The sequence below is a fragment of the Paroedura picta genome, chromosome 3 (assembly GCF_049243985.1).
Source record: "Paroedura picta isolate Pp20150507F chromosome 3, Ppicta_v3.0, whole genome shotgun sequence".
Classification (NCBI taxonomy): Eukaryota; Metazoa; Chordata; class Lepidosauria; order Squamata; family Gekkonidae; genus Paroedura; species Paroedura picta.
The window spans coordinates 10,165,771-10,188,715 of record NC_135371.1 but is presented as its reverse complement, the minus strand read 5'-3'; the positions used below and the strand labels follow the sequence as shown (position 1 = coordinate 10,188,715).

At 42.1% G+C, this 22,945-nt stretch overlaps 1 protein-coding gene across 2 annotated transcripts; it reads right to left on the bottom strand.

Moving 5' to 3' along the window:
* Positions 1–257: 257 nt before the first annotated feature.
* LOC143834418 (uncharacterized) lies at positions 258–21,233 on the bottom strand. Of its 2 annotated transcripts, none has more exons than XM_077331251.1 (7): positions 20,909–21,233; positions 15,523–15,702; positions 11,511–11,586; positions 7,472–7,573; positions 5,819–5,869; positions 2,597–2,647; positions 258–480 (listed from the first exon to the last, which is right to left on the bottom strand). In XM_077331251.1, exons 3-7 carry the CDS (start codon positions 11,560–11,562, stop codon positions 293–295), a joined length of 444 nt encoding a protein of 147 aa, XP_077187366.1. In that variant the 5' UTR covers positions 11,563–11,586; positions 15,523–15,702; positions 20,909–21,233; the 3' UTR covers positions 258–292. The 2 variants fall into 2 exon arrangements, with proteins under 2 accessions (XP_077187366.1, XP_077187365.1); XM_077331250.1 differs by having other exon boundaries at positions 20,989–21,233.
* Positions 21,234–22,945: the final 1,712 nt, after the last annotated feature.

The window sequence follows — 22,945 nt, the reverse complement described above, 5'->3', positions numbered from 1 at the left end:
ATGCTGAGAAATCAACATTTTTGCACTGCAGGCCATCAGAGGCCCTACAGCTGGTTGGGGCTGGGAGGGGGCAGGGAAGGCAGCAATGTCATGCATAAGCGGGGATTAGCCCTACTACCCTGCTGCTGCCAGCCCTGCCTTTCCTCCCCGTCCTTCGTCAATCAATGTGTTGCAAAGCTTTTTTTCTTGACGGTAAAGGAGAAATGGACACAGTCAAGGTGGAATTACAATTTTATTTTCATCCTTTAAATCAGGGTACCAACAGGTAAGTTTTCAAGTCGCAGGGTGTGGTTTACATCCCTCCCAAAGAAGTGGATGAAAGCGAGGAGAATTTGTCCTCATTACAATTGTCTTTCTTGCAGCACGTCATATTTATGTAGATTGAAACGTTGACATGGAACATTGGGATTATTCCGTCGAAACGAGTCGTGTTGCACAGATGGCGATTCTTTGCAGTGGTGCAGCCAGTGTTATCCCAATCTGGTTGAGAAAAACAAAATAGGAGCAAGTTTGATATAAAAAGGTAAAGGTATCTCCTGTGCAAGCACCGGGTCATGTCTGACCCTTGGGGTGACGCCCTCCAGCGTTTTCATGGCAGACTCAATACGGGGTGGTTTGCCAGTGCCTTCCCCAGTCATTACGCATCTCACCTCCAACTGAGAGGAATAATATAAAAGGACATGCAACCTCAATCCCACCAGAGAATCATAGAGTTGGAAGGTACATCCTGGGTCATCTAGTCCAACCCTCTGCATTATGTAGGACACTCACAACCCTATCGCTCATCCACTGTAACCTGCCACCCCCTTGAACCATCAGAGAATCAGCCATCAGATGGCTATCCAGGCTCTGTTTAAAATTTCCAAAGATGGAGAAGACTTTTCCACTGAGAAACCACTCTAACTGTCAGTAACTTGTTCTGAATGTTTAAACAGAATCTCTTTTGAATTAATTTCATCCCAAGCTCTCCCAACCTTTCCTCCCAACACCTCCAGCTTGGTTGTAGTGGTTAGGAGCATGGACTGCTAATCTGGTGAGCCAGGTTTGAATCTGCGCTCCCCCACATGCAGCCAGCTGGGTGACCTTGGACTTGCCATGGCACTGATAAAGCTGTTCTGACTGAGCAGTAATCTCAGGGCTCTCTCAGCCTCACCTCCCTCACAGCGTGTCTGTTGTGGGGAGAGGAAAGGGAAGGCGCCGGGAAGCCACTTTGAGACTTCTTCAGGAAGAGAATAGCAGCATATAAGAACCAACTCTTCCTCTTCTTCTTCTTCTTCTTCTTCTTCTTCTTCTTCTTCTTCTTCTTCTTCTTCTTCTTCTTCATCATCTTGGTCTCCAAACCCCTCACCATCATTGTTGCCCTCCTCTGGACACACTCCAGTTTGTCTACAAGCCTCCTCAACTGTGGTGCCCCAAACTGAGGAGAGCACTCCAAGTAAGGCCGAACCAGAGCAGGGTAATGCGGTACCATCACCTCCCATGATCTGGACAGGATAATCTGTTTGTTATGCCATATAGAAATACACCTCTTGCTGTGACAGAACTCTGAAGATGCCAGGCACAGGTGCAGGTGAAACATTAGGAGCAAAAACTGCCCCTTGGCTTGGGTAAGTCATGGGTGGTGATGGACTCCATCAAAATAGAGAGCATCATGTCATTCTGGACCTTAGCTTTCACAAACTACCCTCCTCTGACTTGAAAGGACCCAGCTGCAGCTCTTTTATCTTTGTTGTTAGGGGCGAAGTTGTGTCCGACCCATCGCGACCCCATGGACAATGATCCATTGAACTACAGCAGTCATCCAACCTGCCTATTTTAATTCTCATGGGACAGAGGAGGTTGTGTTTTTATTACTTTGGTGAACCCACTCCAGGTTCAACAGAGTGAAGACTGAAATGACATCTGACTGAACCTCTCTTAGTGGGTACTAGACCATTCTCTTTTAGAGTGTTGGCAGTTCTAAGCAAGATAGCCCGATAATCTGACTCAAAATATGTCCGTGTCCCCTCCACCCACTACAGGCTTTCCAGTGTCCACCTCTAACTAGGGCACCTGCAGTGATTCCCTTGGTTGGCCTGGTCGTCCAACGAAGATAAAAACAAATCTGAAGAGCTATCTTGTATGGTATTTCTCACCCTCTCTATTTGTGTTGGTGTTTGCTGGATTTGCAAAAAAAAAATTAAGTAATTTGGAATTATGAGCCTCTTGTGGCGCAGAGTGGTAAGCGGCAGAAATGCTGTCTGAAAGCTCTGCCCACGAGGCTGGGAGTTCAATCCCAGCAGCCGGCTCAGGGTTGACTCATCCTTCCATCCTTCCGAGGTCGGTAAAATGAGTACCCAGCTTGCTGGGGGGTAAACGGTAATGACTGGGGAAGGCACTGGCAAACCACCCCGTATTGAGTCTGCCATGAAAACGCTGGAGGGCGTCACCCCAAGGGTCAGACATGACCCGGTTCTTGCACAGGGGATACCTTTACCTTTACCTTTAATTTGGAAAAAATACTTCAGTGTACAGTCACTCTCATTAAATTTCTTGCAGAAAAAGTTCTTTGAGTCTGTGGTAAAAACCTTCACATTTCCCCAGCAATGAAACTTACCTTTTTGAGCTAGAATTAAGTTCCTTGGTTTAATTCCCTGCATAGGAGTAGCTGAGGGGAGACAAAAAAGGAAAGGGCCATAATTTATACATTCCTTCACAGATCTGTGAAAATGATAGCGTTAAGGGGTAATGAAAGGTGTATTTAAAGCCTCCAAGAAACAAACCTCTTTTGGAGGTCTAAACATCCGAAAGAGAAAGATTATTTTTTTTTCCCCTTTGGCAAACATCAAACAGAACTGTGCTGAATAGCAAAAAGCTTAATAACAAGTATAGATAAAGCAGAGTTCCAAATGAGAATATTTGCCATTCTTTGCAGTAGATGTACTTTTATAGTGGAATAGAACACCAAGAGAAAGATGGAGATGAAATGCTACTTTTCTATTACAAGACAAGGTGACGAATATGTGTAAAAATATCTAGAAGAATTCTTTAAAATAAACAACAGAAGGAATATCTTCAGCTGCAATGTGGCAAGCAACACGTAAAGCCTATATATATATATATATATATATATATATATATATATATATATATATATATATATATATATATATATATATATATATATATATATATATATATATATATATATATATATATATATATATATATATATATATATATATATTGACATATGATGCGCAGCCCTGGAGATGACAGTCTATAAACCAAAGGTATGAAAATAAATCAGAGTAATTTTAATAGCAGTGGATGCAAAGAAGAAAAGAGAACAAAGAAATTAGAAATAATTCTCCTGTACAATGAGGACTAGTATATTGGAAGGATGGTTTCCAAAATGGAAAAATGTGAAACAAAAAGGAGCATGACAGGGGATGTGGCCAAGATGTCATTCTGAGAGGGTTGCAGGGCATCTGCTCTGCTAACTCTGAAGCCTGACAGGGGTCAATTGCGGAAGCAATTGGCAGAAAAGAGGAGGGGTACGCAAACCCCACCTCACCTTTCTACCCAGGAAGTTCTTGGGGCCGTCTCCAATCCTTTAGGGAATATATCTCCCTGGATTATAGGCTGTCAGTGTTTCAGGTCCAGAGGACAACTGCCATATTCTATCTCAGACTTTCTTTTCTCTCTTTAATCTTAAAGCATTTGCTCCAACCCTACACAACGATTTACTGCAAATGAACGCTGTGAACTGAGGGGAGGACATCGGCTGAGTTCCAAAACATCATTTACTGCAAGTATCTTTCGTTTTTTTTTCTCCGTCTCTCTTCCTGCATCAAAGCCCTTTGTTTCCCCCCTCCTTTTACTCTGCTCTGCCCGAAGCCACCTCGTTATGAGGCAGGCTAATTCTCCTAACTTAGCAGAAGAAGGACTCAAATCAACTCAAATTAATTGGCAAAAGCTCTTACTGCAATTGTTTTGGTTTTCGGAGATAAGAGATCAGAGCTGTGAATGGGAAGATCTCATGAGAACTCTGTTCCAGCATGAGAATATCTGCCTTACTGACTTCAATACGTCACTTGCCTGTGCCAGGAATGTCAGAGGATAAAACAGAGGACCTCTACTGGCCACTTGTAAAATTGTTTGAGGCTGGCTGTTGATTTTCAAGTCAAAAACATGTCTATGTTAAAAAGATTGGCTCATCTAATAGAGAAACAAACCCAAGATTTGAAAGCATTTACAGAAGGATTGCTCAAAAATATTTTCAAGGAGATCCAAGATGGCAAGGAAGAAGTCTCCAACAGGAATGATGGATCAATAACAGTGGCTGATGACAGCTCTAAACAAGGTGGAAAACCAACAGTAGAAGAGAAATCAGAAATTCTGGAGATGGAAAAGGGGATGTCGGAGTTCTGCAGCCCAGATAAGGACACCCTTTTTAAAAAGACATACAGCCATTTCAAAGCAACAGTGTACAAAAATCAATCAAAAGATATATGGATCTGTAGTGAAAGTAACCGATTTAAAGGAGCTCTTTGGGGAAAATATTGTATTGATACTGGAGTCCAGGAGGTGCAACGGCCTCAAGATTTATCGACGCATATTCTGCGGGAAAGAGTACAACTACACTTTCTACGCCAAAGGCCAATGGGACAGAATATAAGTCTACAGGAACGACAAGATGTAGCAAGCCTCGATATGAGACCCCCTTAAGAAGACCGAAAGCTCATATTGTTCTATGTTTAATGTTAAGCATTTAATCTAAACCTGGAAACTTTACTAGTCTCTGTATTAATAACTTATACTGTATTCTATATTTCTATTTTTATGAAAAAGGGGACGCAGTGGTTCTTTCTCTCTTGTTTCTTTTCTTCTGTAGGCATATAAGTAATATAATCGTTAGTGCCGGAAATATAAAACGGGGTTTTCCCCCCTTTATTCTTTCTTTGTTAGTGTATTGCTATAGGGCCAAAACTCACACTGTTCTGTAGAAAATGTTTAATGTTAAGCTCTCAACTTAAATCTGAAAATATACCTGTCAGGATGGCTCTTAGAATGGGTCAAGTATAAATCGTTTTGTAGATGTATCTGTATTAAGGATAAGGAGAAGCTATGAAATCCTCTTGTAATTTTTTTTTTGTACATCTTTAAGGCAAAGCCCTACTTTCTTTTCTCTTCATTAGGGTATTGATACAGGGCCAAAACTCATACTGTTCTATAAGAAATGTTTAATGTTAAGCATCTAACTTAAACCTAGAAATATCTGTCAGGACAGTTCTTAGATTGTGTTAAGCAGTTAACGTGAGGTCTACGATCTCTTAAGTAAGTTGATTATTAACGACTTCTCTTTTGTATATCTAAATAGGCCTCTTTTCTTAAATGTAGTGGAAATGTGGATGGCTCTTAGACTCAAACGTGAACAAGTTTATAAGCTTTGGGCAAAAGTTTATATCATTATGTAGTTAATGTGGGGTCGTACATTTTCAAATGATGATTATATTTTACTGTTCTTTGTATTAATAACTCATACTGCATCCTATATTTCTATCTTTATGAAAATAAAAAACCTGTATATATAAAAAAAGGAGCATGAAAAAGCCATCCAATACAAAAACTGTTCATTGAACTGCATTTTAGTGTTGCAGAATTACAGAAGGGCATTCTGAGTACAGTAGATAAAAAGTCTGCTGGATGTGCAAAAAAAATTAAGTAATTCAGGAAAAATACTTCAGTGTATAGTCACTCCTACTAGCTTTCTTGCAGAAAAAGGACTTTGAGTCTGTGGTGAAAACCTTCACATTTCTCCAGCAATGAAACTTACCATATGGAGTTTGATAAGTGTTCCTCATTCCCTTTCCCTGCATCACATCAGCTGAGAGGAGACAAAAAAAAAGGAAAGGGCCATGATTTATAAATTCCTTCACAGATCTGTGAAACCAATTGTGTTAAGGGGGAATGAAGGGCGTAAATAAAGCCTCCAAGAAACAAACTTCTTTTGAGCCTTTCATTTACACCATTTACATCCTTTGACAGATCACTTTTTGCATTTGTTTTGGGTGCTGCCAGAATGAAGAAGGAGGGATCTTTGTGCTTTTTCCTGCCAGCACCTACACTGGAGAAAACCTGAGTGAAATGTTCATCTGAATTCTTTAGAAGCAAGTTCTGGACATCAAGAACTTTAAGGGCCAGACATACATTTAGGAATGGAATTCAGATGTTCAATATATGTGACCCTCAACTCCTTAAAAGATTTTATCAATGGATAAGAAGAAGAAGAAGAAGAAGAAGAAGAGTTGGTTCTTATATTCTTATAAATCAATGGATAATATATTTAATCAATGAATGAAATTCTCCTTTCAAGCAAACAATTTTATTAAGTCAATTTAAAAAGGGCGAAATGTTATGCCTGCAAGACACTTATACAATGGAAAAATATGAACATCTTTAAACAATGACAATCCAGGAATAAATTTTTTTTTAAAAGCCAAAGCACCAAGTTCTGGTGGATTAACAGCAATGTATTATAAATAGTCAGAAGTATTAATAATACCAGTACAAAAGTAATGAATGAAATAAAAGAAGGATAAAGAAAAAATGGGCTGCACCCAACAGTGTGTGTGGGGGGAGATATTTTAATTCCCATAGGAATAAGTGTTCCCATAGGAATTATTCCCATAGGAATAATAGGACACAGAGGGGGGGAAAGGTTTCTTGTTTCCAGGCTTTTTTGGACCTGATGACATAAAGATGGAGAATCTGGGTGTAAACTGCACAGAGCTTTTATTCCAATCCCAGGTCGATTCAGTCCCTGCTGTTTACACAGAATGCGATTTCTGTTTTGATATGGGCCAATTTAGATTTTCATTCTGCAACAAGCAGGATTGATCCAGAGTGACCCTACCTTTATTGTGCGATATCTTAGAGTGCTTTTAACCCTCAATATTTTAAGAATCGGGTTGAGAAAGCAGGCTTTTTTGCATCTGGGCTCTGCTCTGTGGTAGAGAACCCCTGATTGGCCAAAGCTGTTCATGTGACAAGCTTGCCTTAAAGGAGAAGCCCCTAATTTCTCTCAATTTCTGTTGGTCTTGGATTTTTTTCTCCTTCCTCTGCCTTCTTCGACCCCCCCCCCCCGCTTCCAGAAAAGAAAGAGGCTTTGCTACCCTAACACTTTTCTGTTTCAATGGGGGTGGGAGGAAGACCCGAGACAAATCAATCTGAATTCAACAGGATTGACAATGGAATAAACAAAGTAAGTTTATTCTTACCCTACTCTCAATGGACTTTAAAAGCATCTAATATTCCTTTCTTAGGTTGTTGGTCGTTCTAGGTGGGATAGCCCAATAATCTGGCTCAGAAGAAGGCAGTGTCCCCCCACCCACCCACCCACTCAGGACAAGCTTTTCAGGGCTTCTGTAACTTAGGCATCTGTGGTGATCTTGGTTGGCCAAAAGGTCATACAAGCCCTGCAGCTTACTTTGTATTTTTTGTGTGAAGCACTGATCCTTTCCACAAGTGTAGCAGTAAACGGGAACACATGGATCGCCGAAACACTTCTGATAGCACCACAAACCCTGAACTGAGAAAGGGAGTGTTGTCAGTGAGAAGTATGCAGAACTCCATTTTTGGTATGTTTTTGTCTCATACTGATAAAGATCACAGAAGAAAATCAAAAGGTAGCATGGATAACTGAGGACAGCTCTTATTTTCTTTTTGGTTTGCTAAATGCTAAAGAAGAACTTAACAACAGAATTTTGAAGGAGTCCAACTGATGGCTCATTCTTCTGTAGAACCATTTAAAAGGTGGGAGGACAGGCTCCCCCCTCCCACTATAATATTTGAAGTCAATATATTTGTATGTTTCACTGGGATATTTTTCACTTCTTTGTCCATACAAATTATTCATTCACTCACTCCCTCACTCACTCACTCATTAAATAAATAAAATTACTATTTTTACTGTGTCCAATTCAGTTCACTTTATTTGTAGCCATAGACCAATTAAGTGTCTTTTAAATTTTATGTTGATCTGAAAATACTTGTTAAAGAAACTTCTGGAATCACAATGCAATCTGAGTAAGAAAAATAGGAAATCTAGGAAGAGAATGCCTTGCATCAAAGGTTGAGGGGGGAACCTTCCCACTTCTTATTGAGGACCGCACTTCACCCTTTCATTGTTTCTTGGGGCTGCACAGTCCTCCCCCGCAAGGGCACAACTTCCTGGGGGAAGAGGAAGCTGCAGCAGCAGTTGGGAAAGTTCCCCTTCATCTAGTACCACTCAGGCAGCTTTGACTCTACATTATTTGCAAACATTGAACTCTTAATTAAAAATACTGACAAAGTCATTTTCTGATATTAAAATTGAATCAATGATATAATGCTCTTTAGAAAACTATGTCAGTGGAATTAGATTAAAAAACAGGATAAACACATCCAAGTAACCAATAATTAAACTGCTTCAGTAAAATGTTCAGGACCATGAAGGGAGGCCAGGGTCTAGGTTGGACCGGGAGATACCCCAGAATTATAGCTCATCTCCAGACAAGGATCAGTTCCTCTGGAGAAAACGGATGTTTTGGAGGGTGGAACTCTATAGCGGCTTTTCTCAGCTTTTTTTTTTTACTGTTGAGGAATCCCTGAAGCATTCGTCAGGCTTTGAGAAACCCCAGAAATGACACAATCATGAAGAAATATGGTTGGGAAGCAGAGCTGTGCATACATCCACCTGGGGGCCCTCCCTTTCCCCCCCCCCCTAGGCCCATCACTGGCTATTGGGGGAGGCAGGTTGACATGACCATATATGTTTACACCACCCAATAAAAGTTTAAAAATGATATAGAATCAAAGCTCCTACCCTTTTGTGAAACCCTTCCAGGGCTGTCACGAATCACTGGATGAGAAAACCTTCTGCAGGGGGTTGGACCAGAGGTCCCTTCCAATTCATTGATATCATTCTAAGCCATCTGTCTTGCATTCTGTCCCACAGAGTTTGCTGTCCTCCCCAGGCTCAATCTCCAAATCTCCAGGAATTTCCCAACCTGCATCTGACAACCCTCCTCCCCCCTCCCTATCCTTTGCTGCTGAACTAGATTAGAAACACTACACACAAGCAAACCATAAAACTGCAATTAACAGCTTTCCACAGGCATATGATTGAGTCTGGGTTGAGGTCCCAGAATGAACATCTGGAAGGCCCCTTGAACTACTGAGATCAGGTCCCTTGCTCCTAATGGAAATGCTCCAGACTGCTAGCTGGACACGTGGAGGAGGGAGATTAAAGTTGAGTCATCTCCATTGATGACCCATCACTTTTGCATGGGGGATTTTATGGGTATTGTTGTTTAATCTTTTTACTGTAAACCTCTATGAGTCAATGAGAGCAGCGGTCTATAAATTAAATAATACATACATACATACATACATACATACATACATACATACATACATACATACATACATACATACATACATACATACATACATACGTATGTGGTTATTTTCAATATAAAAATCACTGTTCCAAAATAAACACTGATGCTGGAAAGATATCAACTTTTTGCCATCGGTGAGCTAATAAGAGGGTTTTTCATGCGGGAAAATAAATTTCCTATGTGGGGATTAATCCCGGAGGAGTGGGGGCTTGCTATAATAATACCGCTATATAAGACGTATAGCAGATCGGACCCAAATAATTATAGACCTATGATCCTCTTAAACACTATCTGTAAGCTTTAAACTAAAGTCTTTGTGTAAAACTGCAATTGGATGGCTGAGGAGCAAATCCTTAAAGTCATACGAGGGGCATTTGCATGTGGCCAATCAAACCTAGAGTTCTTTAATCCAAAAATACATCCAGCAATCCAACTCATCTCAACAGCTATTTCAATAGTTCTTTTTTCTAAAATGTTAGCTCTTGTTTCTCTCCTTTTGACTGCACTGAACTTAGCTAAGTGATTGAAATGTGATTGAAAATTGCTTAGAGAAACCTGAGACCTGCTGGATGACCTCAAGATAGTTCCAGTTCTCTCAGAGCTTTCTCAGCCACACCTCCCTCACAGGAAGACTGTTATGGGGTGAGGAAGGGAGTGCTTCTTCTCTAGAACAGCACTATTCAACCTCCAAACCAGCCGTTTCTGTATATGGAGCTGAAGTTTATAGTCTAAAGCTGTGAACACCATATCCAGGAGCTCTCCAGGCCCACCTAGAGGTTATCTACCCCTGAGTTGGAAATATTCCTGGAGGTCTGGGACTTCAAAATGGTACAATGCCTCAGAGACCACCCTCTAAAGCAGTCATTGTTGTCTGGCAAACTGATCATTATAATCTGGAAATGAGGTATAATTTCACCAATATTCCAGGAGCCAACTGGAGGCTGGTTACCCCTGGGTTGGAAATATTTCTGGATGTTTGGAGGAGGGCCTTAAAAGGGTACAATGCCTCAGACTCCACCCTCCAAAGTAGCCATTTTTGCCTGCAGACCTGATCATTAGAGATGATGGTAGAGGCTTGCAGATTGAGGTTGGGGTGGAGTAGTGCGGGTGTGTCCCTCCTAGGCTATGGTCTTTGGCCATCCCTTGTCAGCAGCTGTGTATTTTGTGGTGCAGACAGACAAACATACCAGCACCAGTCCTGTGAGTCTGGAAAGTGCAGGAAGATCTAAATAAAGAATATTTACAGCCTGAAACTGTAAATGGTGAACAAGTAAATGTCTGGAAATACATGGGAACTGAAGTGACTTTTCCAAAGCTTGGCCTGGGAGACACACTGAACAACCCCTTCCCTTCCTGTTCCTACAGCCAAGCTCTAACGCCCATTGTTCTAAAACCTACACAATCTTCTGATTGCCCATCCGTGCCACAACCCTCTGCAATCACACACCCTCCTGCCTAGCCACACAATCACAACCCAAACGACACACCCATCCATCCACATGTCCTTCCAGATTCAACAAGTCCTTACTTACTTTTACCACCCCACATACTCTAGCACCTGTTGTATACCTGGATTCAATGGGCTTTGCCCTTAGTAGACAAACAATTAAATAAATTGGCTCTGGGCAACATTGGGATCTACAAAGATCAATAAAAGCCTCCCTTATTTAATGATCAGAGTGCATGAAAACACCAATCTGCAGATTAAATATTCCTCTGAGGGCAGGCTATATAAACCAGCAGTCTCTAAAAGAAGTTAGACAAGGTTGCTTTCTTCCCCCCTTTTTATTCAATATTTATGTAAACTGTTTGATAATCAGTTTCCTACACACTGACGTTCATGCCCCAAAGCTCGCAGCAGAGACAAAATTACCAATTCTTATATATGTGGATGATGCTGTTCTTCTGTCTCAGACCAGAGTAGTCTTAAATAGGGCACTCACAACTTTGGTAGATCAGAGTCTGGTTCAATCCATTAACTGTACTAAAACAATAATACTAAAACAATGTTTTAGTACAGTTAATGGTTTTCACAAGAGATTTTGGAACTTTAATATACACTTTATTACTACTTTATTTACTCACCCACAGCACAGAGCAGCAGAAGACCTAAACCATAGAGAATAGCTTTGTTCATCTTCCGTTGCAGAGGATCAATTACCTGCAAGTAATAAACAGCAAGGCACCATGTGCTCTCTCTCACTCTCTCTTTTTCTCTTCCCCCTTATATCCAAACATGTGTGTCATTCCGATATATCATTTGCATGGAATGGGTAAATGATGGTTCATTGAGCTGTTCTAGAAATGCCATTTCTAATAACTAGAATAACGTCTCTTCCAGGAAGATGACTGTTATAACAATGATTAATTCATGTAAACAAGGCAAGTCTTTACTAAACAAAAACATTCGGAATTGTTTTTCCCAGCACAAATTTTCTCTTACAGGAATTTATTATAAACTGACGTGTTGAATTTCACCCTCAAAAAACATGATGCTTTGGCCAAGCTCAGAAAGTGGCCTAGATACAGCTGGTGGGCTTACCTCAGCTGTCTCTCACAGGGTGAGCAGGTCAGTTTGTGGGCCAGGAATTGGCCTGCAAGCACAGATAATTTCTCAGATGACTGGTCAGTTGCTGGACTGAGCCCCACTGCTCTTCCTTTGTCTCGCCACCACCAGTGGATCTGGTACTACCATGCTGACTTGTGGCCCTCAACTCATAGAAAAATTTTGCTGCTTTCCTCAGCTTACTGACTTGTGGCTAGTGGTACCACAAGGACGAAGGAATTGCTCTGAGGAGACCAAGGAGTCTCTGAGCCACACCACTCTCAGCTGGGGTTAGCAAAAAATGCAACCCGGATTTCCCATTATTCCCTTCCCCCACCTGGAAATTCTCTTCTGTCCAACATTGGGATGGACATAAAGCAAGAACAATGAGGCAATCCAGCAATGAAATATCATTTGTGTTAAAGAAGGAGTTTGATCAAGGTGATATTCATGATATTTTACCAACTTCGCTGTTCTAGACATTAGGACTCCAGCCTGAATCCAGTTTCATTTCCTGTTTTCAGCATGTGGCAAGTTTTAAATAAGGATGCGCCATTTGAAAACTCTGGTAACATTTGTTTTTGGAACATGCAGCAGACTCTGAATTCTGTAATATCGAATCCATTATTTTTGACATCTCTTAGAGAATAGGTGAAGTGCCATAAAATTGCAGGCAGGCAAATGTTCCCTTCTTCAAGAACAGGGAAAACAAGGATCTTGGGTAACCTGTTAGCTTGCCATCTATAGCTGGCAATTAAACTGTCAGTCCATGAGCAGCTAGAGAAGATGGCTATGATTAATAAGAGTCAGTATGGCTTACTCAAGAACAAGTAATATCAGACTAACTTTATCTCTTTTTTTGAGAAAGTTACTACCTTGCTGGATCAGGGGAATGCTGTGGATATAGTTAATTTTGATTTCAGGAAAGCTTTTGATACGGTTCCACATATTCTTGTTGACAAGTCGGTAAAAGGCAGTATGGATTTGTTTACTGTCAGGTGGACCAATAACTGGGTGACAGATCACAGCCAAAGGGTGCTTGTTAATGGTTCAGGGTCCTCTTCAATAGTAGTGACAGAGTCCCTCAGGAATCTGCCCTAGGCCCTATATTGTTCAACATATTTATGAATTAATTGGATGATGGAATAGAGGGGGTGCTTATTAAATTTGCAGAATGAAATTGGGAAAGATTACCAAAAACAGCAGAAGACAGAATCAGGATATAGGATGATCTTGACAGTCTGAAAAACTGGGCTAAAATGAATTTCAATAGTGAAAAATGTAGTTCTCCATTTAGGCAGGAAAAATCACAAGCATCTTTATAGGATACTGAGGACTGTCATCAGCCCGCCTTAATGCCAGCAGGCAGATCCTATAGCCATGCCAAGTCGACTTTTCAACTACATCGATCAACAACTGACTTCCTGGACACAGATCGCCTACTCAAGCTGCTTTTCTGGAAAATTATAGTGCTCTTACTCAAGAAATCTACCAGCATTTATCCCACAAAGACAATATATTTGTAATACGGAAGCATCATCATTGAAGATCGTGGTTTGATAAGGACTGTGTCACTCGTAAGAAAGCTCTTGTTTTTGCTTATCAGTCATTTATAGCTAATACTGCTTCAACAACTGCAACAGATCTTCTGCATCAAAAAAGACCGTATAAGCAACTGTAATCTTATAAGAAAAAGGAAGCCATGAAAAATAACTGGTCACGTCTTATACAAGCTGTTAAATCCAATGATTCAGCCTCATTTTGGCATTTGACATCATGCTCCCAAAGAAAGGGATAATCTATAGTGGATTGTCACATCTCTCCAGAAGTTTGGGAGACTCGTTTTCATAAACTTTCTATGGAAACTCCAGATGATAGCAACTTGTACTTTTGGGTTCCTATTTTGGCCTCACTTTTTACTTTCATTGATACTCATGGACTTTGTCAGGATCAGTGCCTGTTCCTGCCATAAGTTGACATGGGTTTCTCCATGTTTGTTTGCCTTGCCTTTTGCCTTTCCTTTCCTGGGGCCGTTTTGTAACCCAAGGCCCATATATTATGCTTGCATGCCTGAAATCGAAACTGTTTGTTGCATCCTGCTATCTCAGGGAGCTGTGAATTATTTGTCTTTTGAACCTGCCGGCTGGGTCTGCCTTTTGTAACCATAACATCTTATCTTGTCCGGAGACGACCAAGGACGTGCGAGAAGTAACACTATGGTTTATGGCACCTGGTGCCCCCTCTCCCCCTTCCCTGGGAACTTTCAAGTTTTGGGCGGGAGAACTCTATTGAAAAGGGGAGGCAAATGTGGTCTCAGGCAGATTTGACTTTTTTAGCTTAGGTGTATGAAGCAACTTCTCAATAAATGCTTTCTTTATTAAAGAAGCATGTTGTGAGTTCTTGCAACGCTTGACAGGACTTATTCCTAAGGACTGGGGGTTAGCAATTATTGTCCCAATATATATAAAAAGGGAAGAAAAATTATCCTGCAAATATTATCAGCAAACTATATGCAAGACATTTACAATCAAAGTGGTTCTCCAATGCTCCTCTGAGACTTGAGACAGGATATATGAAGATGTAGGCTGGGTTAGGGCTGACTGCTTTAAATGACTGGCTTAGACTATCCTTTCCCCCCCATGGCCTCGCCCCACTAACAACTGAGGATGGGTACTAATCTTTATGGCAAAGAAAAGTGAGAGCTAAAATTGCACTCTTGGAGTTTTTTCCCGAGTTCCTACTGAACATGGGATATGATTAGGCCAAAGAAGCTATTAAGCAGAGATTAACTGACATAGAACGTCAACAGGATCAAGCTAATAACCCGTCTTTCATTATCAGCATACCCAATAGATACTCATCTTCCCCTATGACATATTCAGCCAAACGAAGTACCTAGTCATAGGAGGGCCTTCACTTTGGCACTCTATGATGCCAGAGGAGAGCAACAAGAATGATGAGGGGTTCGGAGTCCGAAATGTTTGAGGAAAGGTTGAGTCTGGTCTGTTTATCCAGGAGAGAAGACAACTGGGAGGTGATATGATAGCCATCTTCAAGTACCATTCTCCCCTGTGATATAAGAATTTGCCCTATGGGCCTCATAGATCAGGTTTTTGTTGCAGGAAACTTTAAAGGTGAGATGCAGTTCTGAGGGAGCCCTGATTAGACCAAGAGTGTTCAAGCTATTATGGACTGCTTGTTCCCCAGATTCTGTGTTCGACAGTTTTCCCAGAACTGGGAAGCAGTCCAACTGGCTCACAAAGCACTTCTCAGAAGCCAACACAGTCTGATAAAACCTGTTAGCCGAAGTTTCCACGTATTTATCTACTCCGTTTCACATAATTGACATGTAAATCTCTCATATGTTTACATCAATGTCAGTACTGTCGCCTGATTCTCGTCAATCTGTGACAAAGCCTAAAAACAACAATTAAAAAGGCATTTGTGCAACGTGTATATTTAACCATAAAAGGGGGTTAACAAACCTTCATCCTTCTCCCTATTGGCTCCTTCTAAGATGCTGGGGAGAATAAATAACAACTGTACACCTACCTAGGTGTACCTGAATACTTGCAGAGTGTTGAGGATTCTGGCTGCCTCTTTCAGTCTTACTCTCCTCAGCAATCTCAGAAATTAACACAGAATGAAAATGATTCTTCTCCTTGGATTCTCCAGTCTGTTCCTCTTTACTTGTGGTGAGTTGGAAATTGTTCTTGTTGATTCCCTGAAGGGCTGGGAGTGAGAGAGAAATTCCCTTTTTTATGCTAAATAATCATGAAACTCCCATCAAGACATGGACAGCCTGAAGGAAACCAGTAGTCATAATGAGTAGGTGGTTGATCTTCCTCATTGAGTGATGACTGCGAAATCCCAGTAGGGTAGATTGTTTGATATTTATTTGTTACTAAAATTAAAGACTGTTGTAGCTGATACAACGGGCACTAGCAGGGGGAGGGGGGAAATAGCAAAGAGAGAGGGAGATAGAAAGGAAGAGAGTGATTATGATAGAGAGAGCTTGGCATTGGCATGGTGGCAACATCTCCCTCCCACTCCCAGGTCAAAAGAACTCATGGTCTCCTAAGGGGGACCATATCAGGGGAAGCCAAGATCTCACATATCTTTTTTTTGGGGGGGGGGAGATCTACCTTGCCGTGTCCTCAACCAACATCCCAGTGGAAGAACTCCATTTTGTAGCCCCTGCAGAACTGGGACATTTCTGACATGGCCTGCAGCTCTCCTTGGAGCTCATTCCACCAGATAGGAGCCAGGACAAAGAATGCCCTGGCCCTAGTGGAGGCCAGGCAAACCTCTCTTAGGCCAGAAACCACCAACAGATTTATACCTTCAGAGCACAAGACCCTGCAGGGGGGAGAAGGAAATAGGCAGTACAGCAGATATGAGGGACACAACCATGGATGGTTTTAAAGATCAATGCCAGAGCCTTGAACTGGATCCAGGCCACAACCAGAAACCAGTGCAGCTGCCTCAGCACAGGTTAGATATGGGTCCTCTTAGCAGCTGCATTTTGATGTGAAATTTCCAGCTCCTACACCTGCGGAAAAGTTCTTTCTGATACATTGAAGGAACAAATATGTGTTGCTGCAAGAGTTTTTGGGTTTTTAAAAAAAGAGTTCTTAAAGGGAAACACGAACACAACATTTAATTGGCTGTTAAGGGACAGGAGGAAGCGTGGAAAAATATCGCGTCCCCTATTGCGATTTCAGCAAGACCGGAAACTTGTATGTTATGAGAACAGCGCTAGTGGGAGATCCTTTTTTCGCTAGAAACGGCTTTGTGCGTTACCTCGATCTGCCGCTTTTGCCTGCAGCGCTTTTCAATAGCGCACAGATTTAGCCACATTGCCCTTTGTGCGGAATGGCCCCCAGTTTTGAGGCTCTGATTTTGTTGGGAGGTGTGACTGCCACAGGCAGATGGACGAAGGGATGGAGCCTTTGAAAATGTACATCTGACATCAATAATGGGAAATCTGGGATGGTCTGATGCATTGAAATATTGAAAATATTCTTTTTTTTCTTCTAGCTAAAGAAATCCTGTGCAACTTCTGCCATTCTGAAAAGGGGAATTGTATGGCTGGCGACACTTGCGTAGCTAAGCTCGGGCGATGTTACACAGAATCAATTTATGAAGGCAATAAAGGTTTGTTCAAGACAGACAAAAACATGGCGCATCAAATGAGCTTCATGAGGTCCTTTAGCGATCTCCAGGGGTTTCCACAGATCAAGCTCACAAGCCCCACTCCCATTGCCATAAGGCACCAATTCACCAAAGGGTCTCTGGGGCAAGAAGCCACAGGGCTGCACAGCAGACTCTCAACTCATCCCACCTTTGTCCCAAACAATAACATATTCTCCTTCAATTGCACCATCTGCTCCTTAGCCTATTTTTCCCTCTCTGCATTTCTCCATGAATCAGGCTACCCTAGCTGGGGATTTCTAGCAACTTACACAATTGCTGTTTAACTTGTTCTCCCCAATCCCCCATAGACAGCCTGAGACTAGTTTCTGCTGGTCTGTGACATCACCCTCCCATGCAAAGTTTATTTCTAAATGGAGCCCTTTTTATTATCCGTTTATCATTACTGACACACATTATTCATTTTAATGTATCTACACCACACTGATTTTATTTATTTATTTATTTATTTATTTATTTATTTATTTATTTATTTATTTATCATAGAATGATAGAGTTGGAAGGGGCCATATAGGCCATCTAGTCCAACCCCCTGCTCAACGCAGGACCAGCCCAAAGCATCCTAAAGCATCCAAGAAAAGTGTGTATCCAACCTTTACTTGAAGACTTCCAGTGAGGGGGAGCTCACCACCTCCTTAGGCAGCCTATTCCACTGCTGAACTACTCTGACTGTGAAAAACTTTTTCCTGATATCTAGCCTATATCGTTGTACTTGAAGTTTAAACCCATTACTGCGTGTCCTCTCCTCTGCAGCCAGCAGAAACAGCATCCTGCCCTCCTCCAAGTGACAACCTTTCAAATACTTAAAGAGGGCTATCATGTCCCCTCTCAACCTCCTTTTCTCCAGGCTGAACATTCCCAAGTCCCTCAACCTATCTTCATAGGGCTTGGTCCCTTGGCCCCAGATCATCTTCGTCGCTCTCCTCTGTACCCTTTCAATTTTATCGACGTCCTTCTTGAAGTGAGGCCTCCAGAACTGCACACAGTACTCCAGGTGTGGTCTGACCAGTGCCGTATACAATGGGACTATGACATCTTGTGATTTTGATGTGATGCCTCTGTTGATACAGCCCAAAATGGCATTTGCCTTTTTTACCGCTGCATCACACTGCCTGCTCATGTTTAGTTTACAATCCACAAGTACCCCAAGGTCTCGTTCACACACAGTGCTACCTAGAAGCGTATCCCCCATCCAGTAGGCATGCTTTTCATTTTTCTGACCCAGATGCAGAACTTTACACTTATCTTTATTAAATTGCATCTTGTTCTCATTTGCCCATTTTTCCATTGTGTTCAGATCTCGTTGAACTCTGTCTCTATCTTCGGGAGTATTTGCCAGTCCTCCCAATTTGGTGTCATCTGCAAACTTGATGAATAGTCCCTCCACCCCCTCATCTAGATCATTAATAAATATGTTAAAAAGTACTGGGCCGAGCACCGAGCCCTGAGGTACCCCGCTACTCACCTCTCTCCAGTCTGATGAAACACCATTGACAACAACTCTTTGAGTGCGGTTCTCTAACCAATTCCCTATCCACCTAACTATCTGAAAATCCAGATTGCAGTCCTTCAACTTATCCATCAGAACATCATGGGGAACCTTGTCAAAAGCTTTACTAAAATCCAAGTAAATGACATCAACCGAATTTCCCCGATCCAGCAAACCTGTTACTTGGTCAAAAAAGGAAACTAGGTTGGTCTGGCAGGACCTGTTGGAGACAAATCCATGCTGACTTCCTTGGATCACCAAATTGTCCTCCAGATGTTTGCAGATCGCTCCCTTTAATATCTGCTCCATTATCTTCCCCACAACAGAGGTCAGACTCACTGGTCTGTAGTTTCCCGGGTCATCCTTCCTCCCTTTTTTGAAGATCGGAATAACGTTTGCTCTTTTCCAGTACTCCGGGACATCTCCAGTCCTTAAAGAGGTTCCGAAGATGATGGACAAGGGCTGTGCAAGTTCTCTGGAAAGTTCTTTGAGTACTCTTGGGTGCATTTCATCCGGACCAGGGGATTTGAACTCATCCAGTGCAGCTAAATGCCTCTCGACAACCTCTCTATCCATGTTAACCTGCCACCCAGACACTATCCTTTGGCTACGGCCATCTCTAGATGTGCCTAAACACTTTGACCTGTGGGAAAAAAAAGATGTAAAATAGGCACTAAGCCTTTCTGCTTTCTCTGCATCTTTCGTTAGAGTTTGTCCATCCGCACCCAACAGTGGGCCTATTGCCTCCTTTACTTTACATTTGCTCCTCACATAACTGAAAAATCTTTTCTTGTTACAATGGGCTTCCCTGGCCAATCTTAGCTCACTCTCAGCTTTGGCCTTTTTGATGATTGATCTACAGTGCCTAGTAACCTGTAGGTACTCTTCTTTAGAGCTCTGTCCTTCCCTCCATTTCCTGAACATTTTCCTTTTCTTTCTTAGTTCCTCTTGAAGTTCTCTGTTCATCCAAATAGGCTTCTTAGAGCTCCTGCAGTGTTTTCATCTTTCTGGGATAGTCATTGATTGAGCATGCAATAGCTCTTGTTTGAGTAGCGCCCACCCTTCACATGCTCCCTTCCCTTCCAGCATTCTCGTCCATGGTATGACACTCATCATGTCTCTGAGTTTATTAAAGTTTGCCCTACGAAAATCCAACATCCGCGTCTGGCTACAAGCTTCCTTGGCTCCCCATCTCAAAAGGAATTCTATGAGGACATGGTCACTTCCCCCTAGGGTCCCCACCTCCTTCACCTCATCCACCAACTCTTGCCTGTTGATCAGTATTAACCACCAACTCTTGCCTGTTGGTCAGTATTAATTAATTAATTAATTAATTTATTTATTTATTTATTTATTTATTTATTTATTTATTTATTTATTTATTGTATTTATATACCGCCCTCCTCGAAGGCTCAGGGCGGTTTACATGAAACAACAAAATAGTACAGGTAACATCATTCAAGTAACAGTAGGTGGTAACAACAACAATAACAATTACATAATAACAATAACAACAATAACATTAAAGGAAAGTGAAATTGAAAGAGCCTTAGCTGAACTCGTACTGAGACCCAGGGGTTGGGTGGATTTGTTCACAGTCATGGGAGGAGGGGAGGGCTTGGGGGCCAATTGGAAGCGATGGACAGGTCAACCTCACCCAAATGCCTGGTGGAGGAGCTCCCTTTTGCAGGCCCTGTGGAAGTGCTTTAGTTCTGTCCGGGCCCTGATCTCCTCTGGGAGCTCATTCCACCAGGTGGGGGCCAGAATGGAAATTAATTTTCTTCTTTATTCATTCAGCACAGTTGGACACTTTGTTTAAGCATGGGTGGTATAATTTTATTCATTTGCTGAACTGTAAATAAACTGAACTTTCCTAAACTTTCCCACGCAAAATAACAACTCATGGGTTTTTGCTTTTTGTCTTGCAGGTGAAAAATATGCAGGAGTCAAGTATGGATGTATCAGTTATACTGATGAATATTGTGGCACAATTATTAAGCTAGCTAAGTTAATTTACGTTACTACTTGCTGTGACACTGACTTATGCAATGAAAAAACACCTTCTCCCTTCCCTCCTCCTAACTGCACCCGCCCTTCTGGGGAGGTGGGAGTTGGCAACGCATCCCCTGGGCTTCATCTCCTCCCCTCCTGAACCCATCCTCCCCGCTCCCTACTGGACCAGCTGCTCTCCCTTTGGCCTCAGTCACTGGGCCTTTGACAAGGAGATTTCGCTACCTGATCTTCTTCTGTGTTCCTGGAGGAGCTCTGTCTTGAGAATATCAAAAGTGAAAGAATAAACATACATTTGGGTTTACCTGCTGCCCTTTCTTTTATTTAATTTGTTTAATATTTAAAAACTGGCGCTGCTGTGAGGAATCTATTAGGAGAATGCTCTCCTTTAAACATGAATGAGAGGAACCATGGGCTATATAAAAAATAAGTCCGTATCGGCCCTCTGGCTCCCTCTAGTGGTCCGAATCGCTGAGATTCGGACAGCCAAATCGATTTGGGCCCGTATCGATTCGGCTGAGTCGGAGGCTTCAGGCAGCCATTGCCTGAAGCCTCTGGCTGCCTTTTTTTTTAAACTTTATTTTTTGCCGCCTAAAATGGCGGCGGGGGGGGAGGGGGGAGTGAGTGGCCAACCAGAATGCCTGTAGCTTTTCAGTTCAGGCATTCTGGCCACTCACAGAAGGGTTTGTTTTTTTTAATCCTCTTGCTTTAAGCCTGCCCAGGAGGAGGCTACTTATAGCAAGGGGCTGCTTGCTGGAGCTCATTTGAGCTCTCTGGCTGGCTGGCTGTGCTGCTCCTAAGGTCCCTGCTTGGTAGAGTGGCCTTCCTGCCTGCCTGCCTGGACTCCTGGACCTGGCCTGGATTGTGGAGGACATCGCTGGAGAAGACAGCGAATATTTTGTTATAGGGTTTTTTTTCTTCTCCTTTCCTTTCTTTCTCTTTTTTCCCTCCCTCTTCTTCCTCTCTCTCCCTCCTCTTTTCAAAAGTTTTTTGCCTTTGGGTTTATGTGGGTGGGGGCCTGGGGGGTTGGGGAATTGTATTTGCTGTTATTGTGTTAACTGTTTGCTGTTTTGTTTTTTGTAAAAGTATTTTGGGGGTGGGGGCGTGTATTTTGCATTTTTTTCTGGTTGTTTTTTGGGGGGATTGTTTGGTTGTTTTGTTTTGTTTTCCACAGGTTTCCTCAGTTGCCACCTTTGGGCTTCGTGCCCTGGGTGGCAGCTGGTTGTTTGATAGTTGTAGGTGTTTTTTGGTGGGGGGCTAGTTTCAGTTTAGGGGGGGGTTGTGTTTGTTAGGTTGGTTTAGCAGGGCCTTGCAGGGCCAATTTTTCTAGATTGCCAGCCACCTTTTGGGGAGTGCCCTGGGTGGCTGCTGGTTGTTTGTTTGTAGAAGCTGTTTGGTTGGCCTAGGGTAGGCTTGGTTTGGCAGTTTGGTCCTTGCAGGGCCACTTTTGCTCAGTTGCCACCTTTGGGGGAGTACCCTGGGTGGCTGGCAGCTGGTTGGTGTTTGTTTCATAGATTGTTTCCTTCCTGGGGGGAATTGCTGCATTCTTCTTGGGGTGCTCAATTAGTGACCCTTTAAATAGGCAGTAAAATCCATAGTGTTAGGAGAAATTATAAAGTGCAAATAATTTTTTAGAATAGATCGTTTCTTTCCTAAGTAGCCAGATAGGATTTTTATAAGAGAACAGTGATTTGGGTTTTAGGTTAAAATAGTAGTACTTTCTTAATAGTTTAAAAAACTTTAAACCAGCAGGGGCTGTGCCTTATTGAAGGTCAGCTTTCCTGGTAGAGACAGGAATTGATTTAGAGGCCAACAGGTTTAGGGGTTCTTCTTAGCAGATCAGGTGGGGGATTGGTGCACAAATCTGCTCCAGCCTTCCTTCTAGCTAGTAACACTCAGGTAGCTTAAAACACTTTAAAAGTGTAAAAAGGTTTTTTTTTCTATTTTTTCCCTGCTGTAGGTTAGGTAGGGCCAGTTAAACTTAGCTAGGCCCAGACAGGTTCCTTTAGTTTAACAAAAAGAGAGAGAGAGAGAGAGAGAGAGAGAGAGAGAACAGGAGAATTCCATAGAAGTTAGGTCAGCTTAGGGTCTAAAAAAACTAAACAGGTAGCTGGTGGGAGGGTTTTATAAGTTTCAAGGTTTCCTTAGAAACAGGTGTTAGGGCAGTTAGTGGTAGGGCCTCAAATTTCCCTGTCTCTTAGATTACAGACAGTTAGTAGAAAAAGTTTGTCCAAGGGAACATGAGTGGGAAGAAGGAAGGTC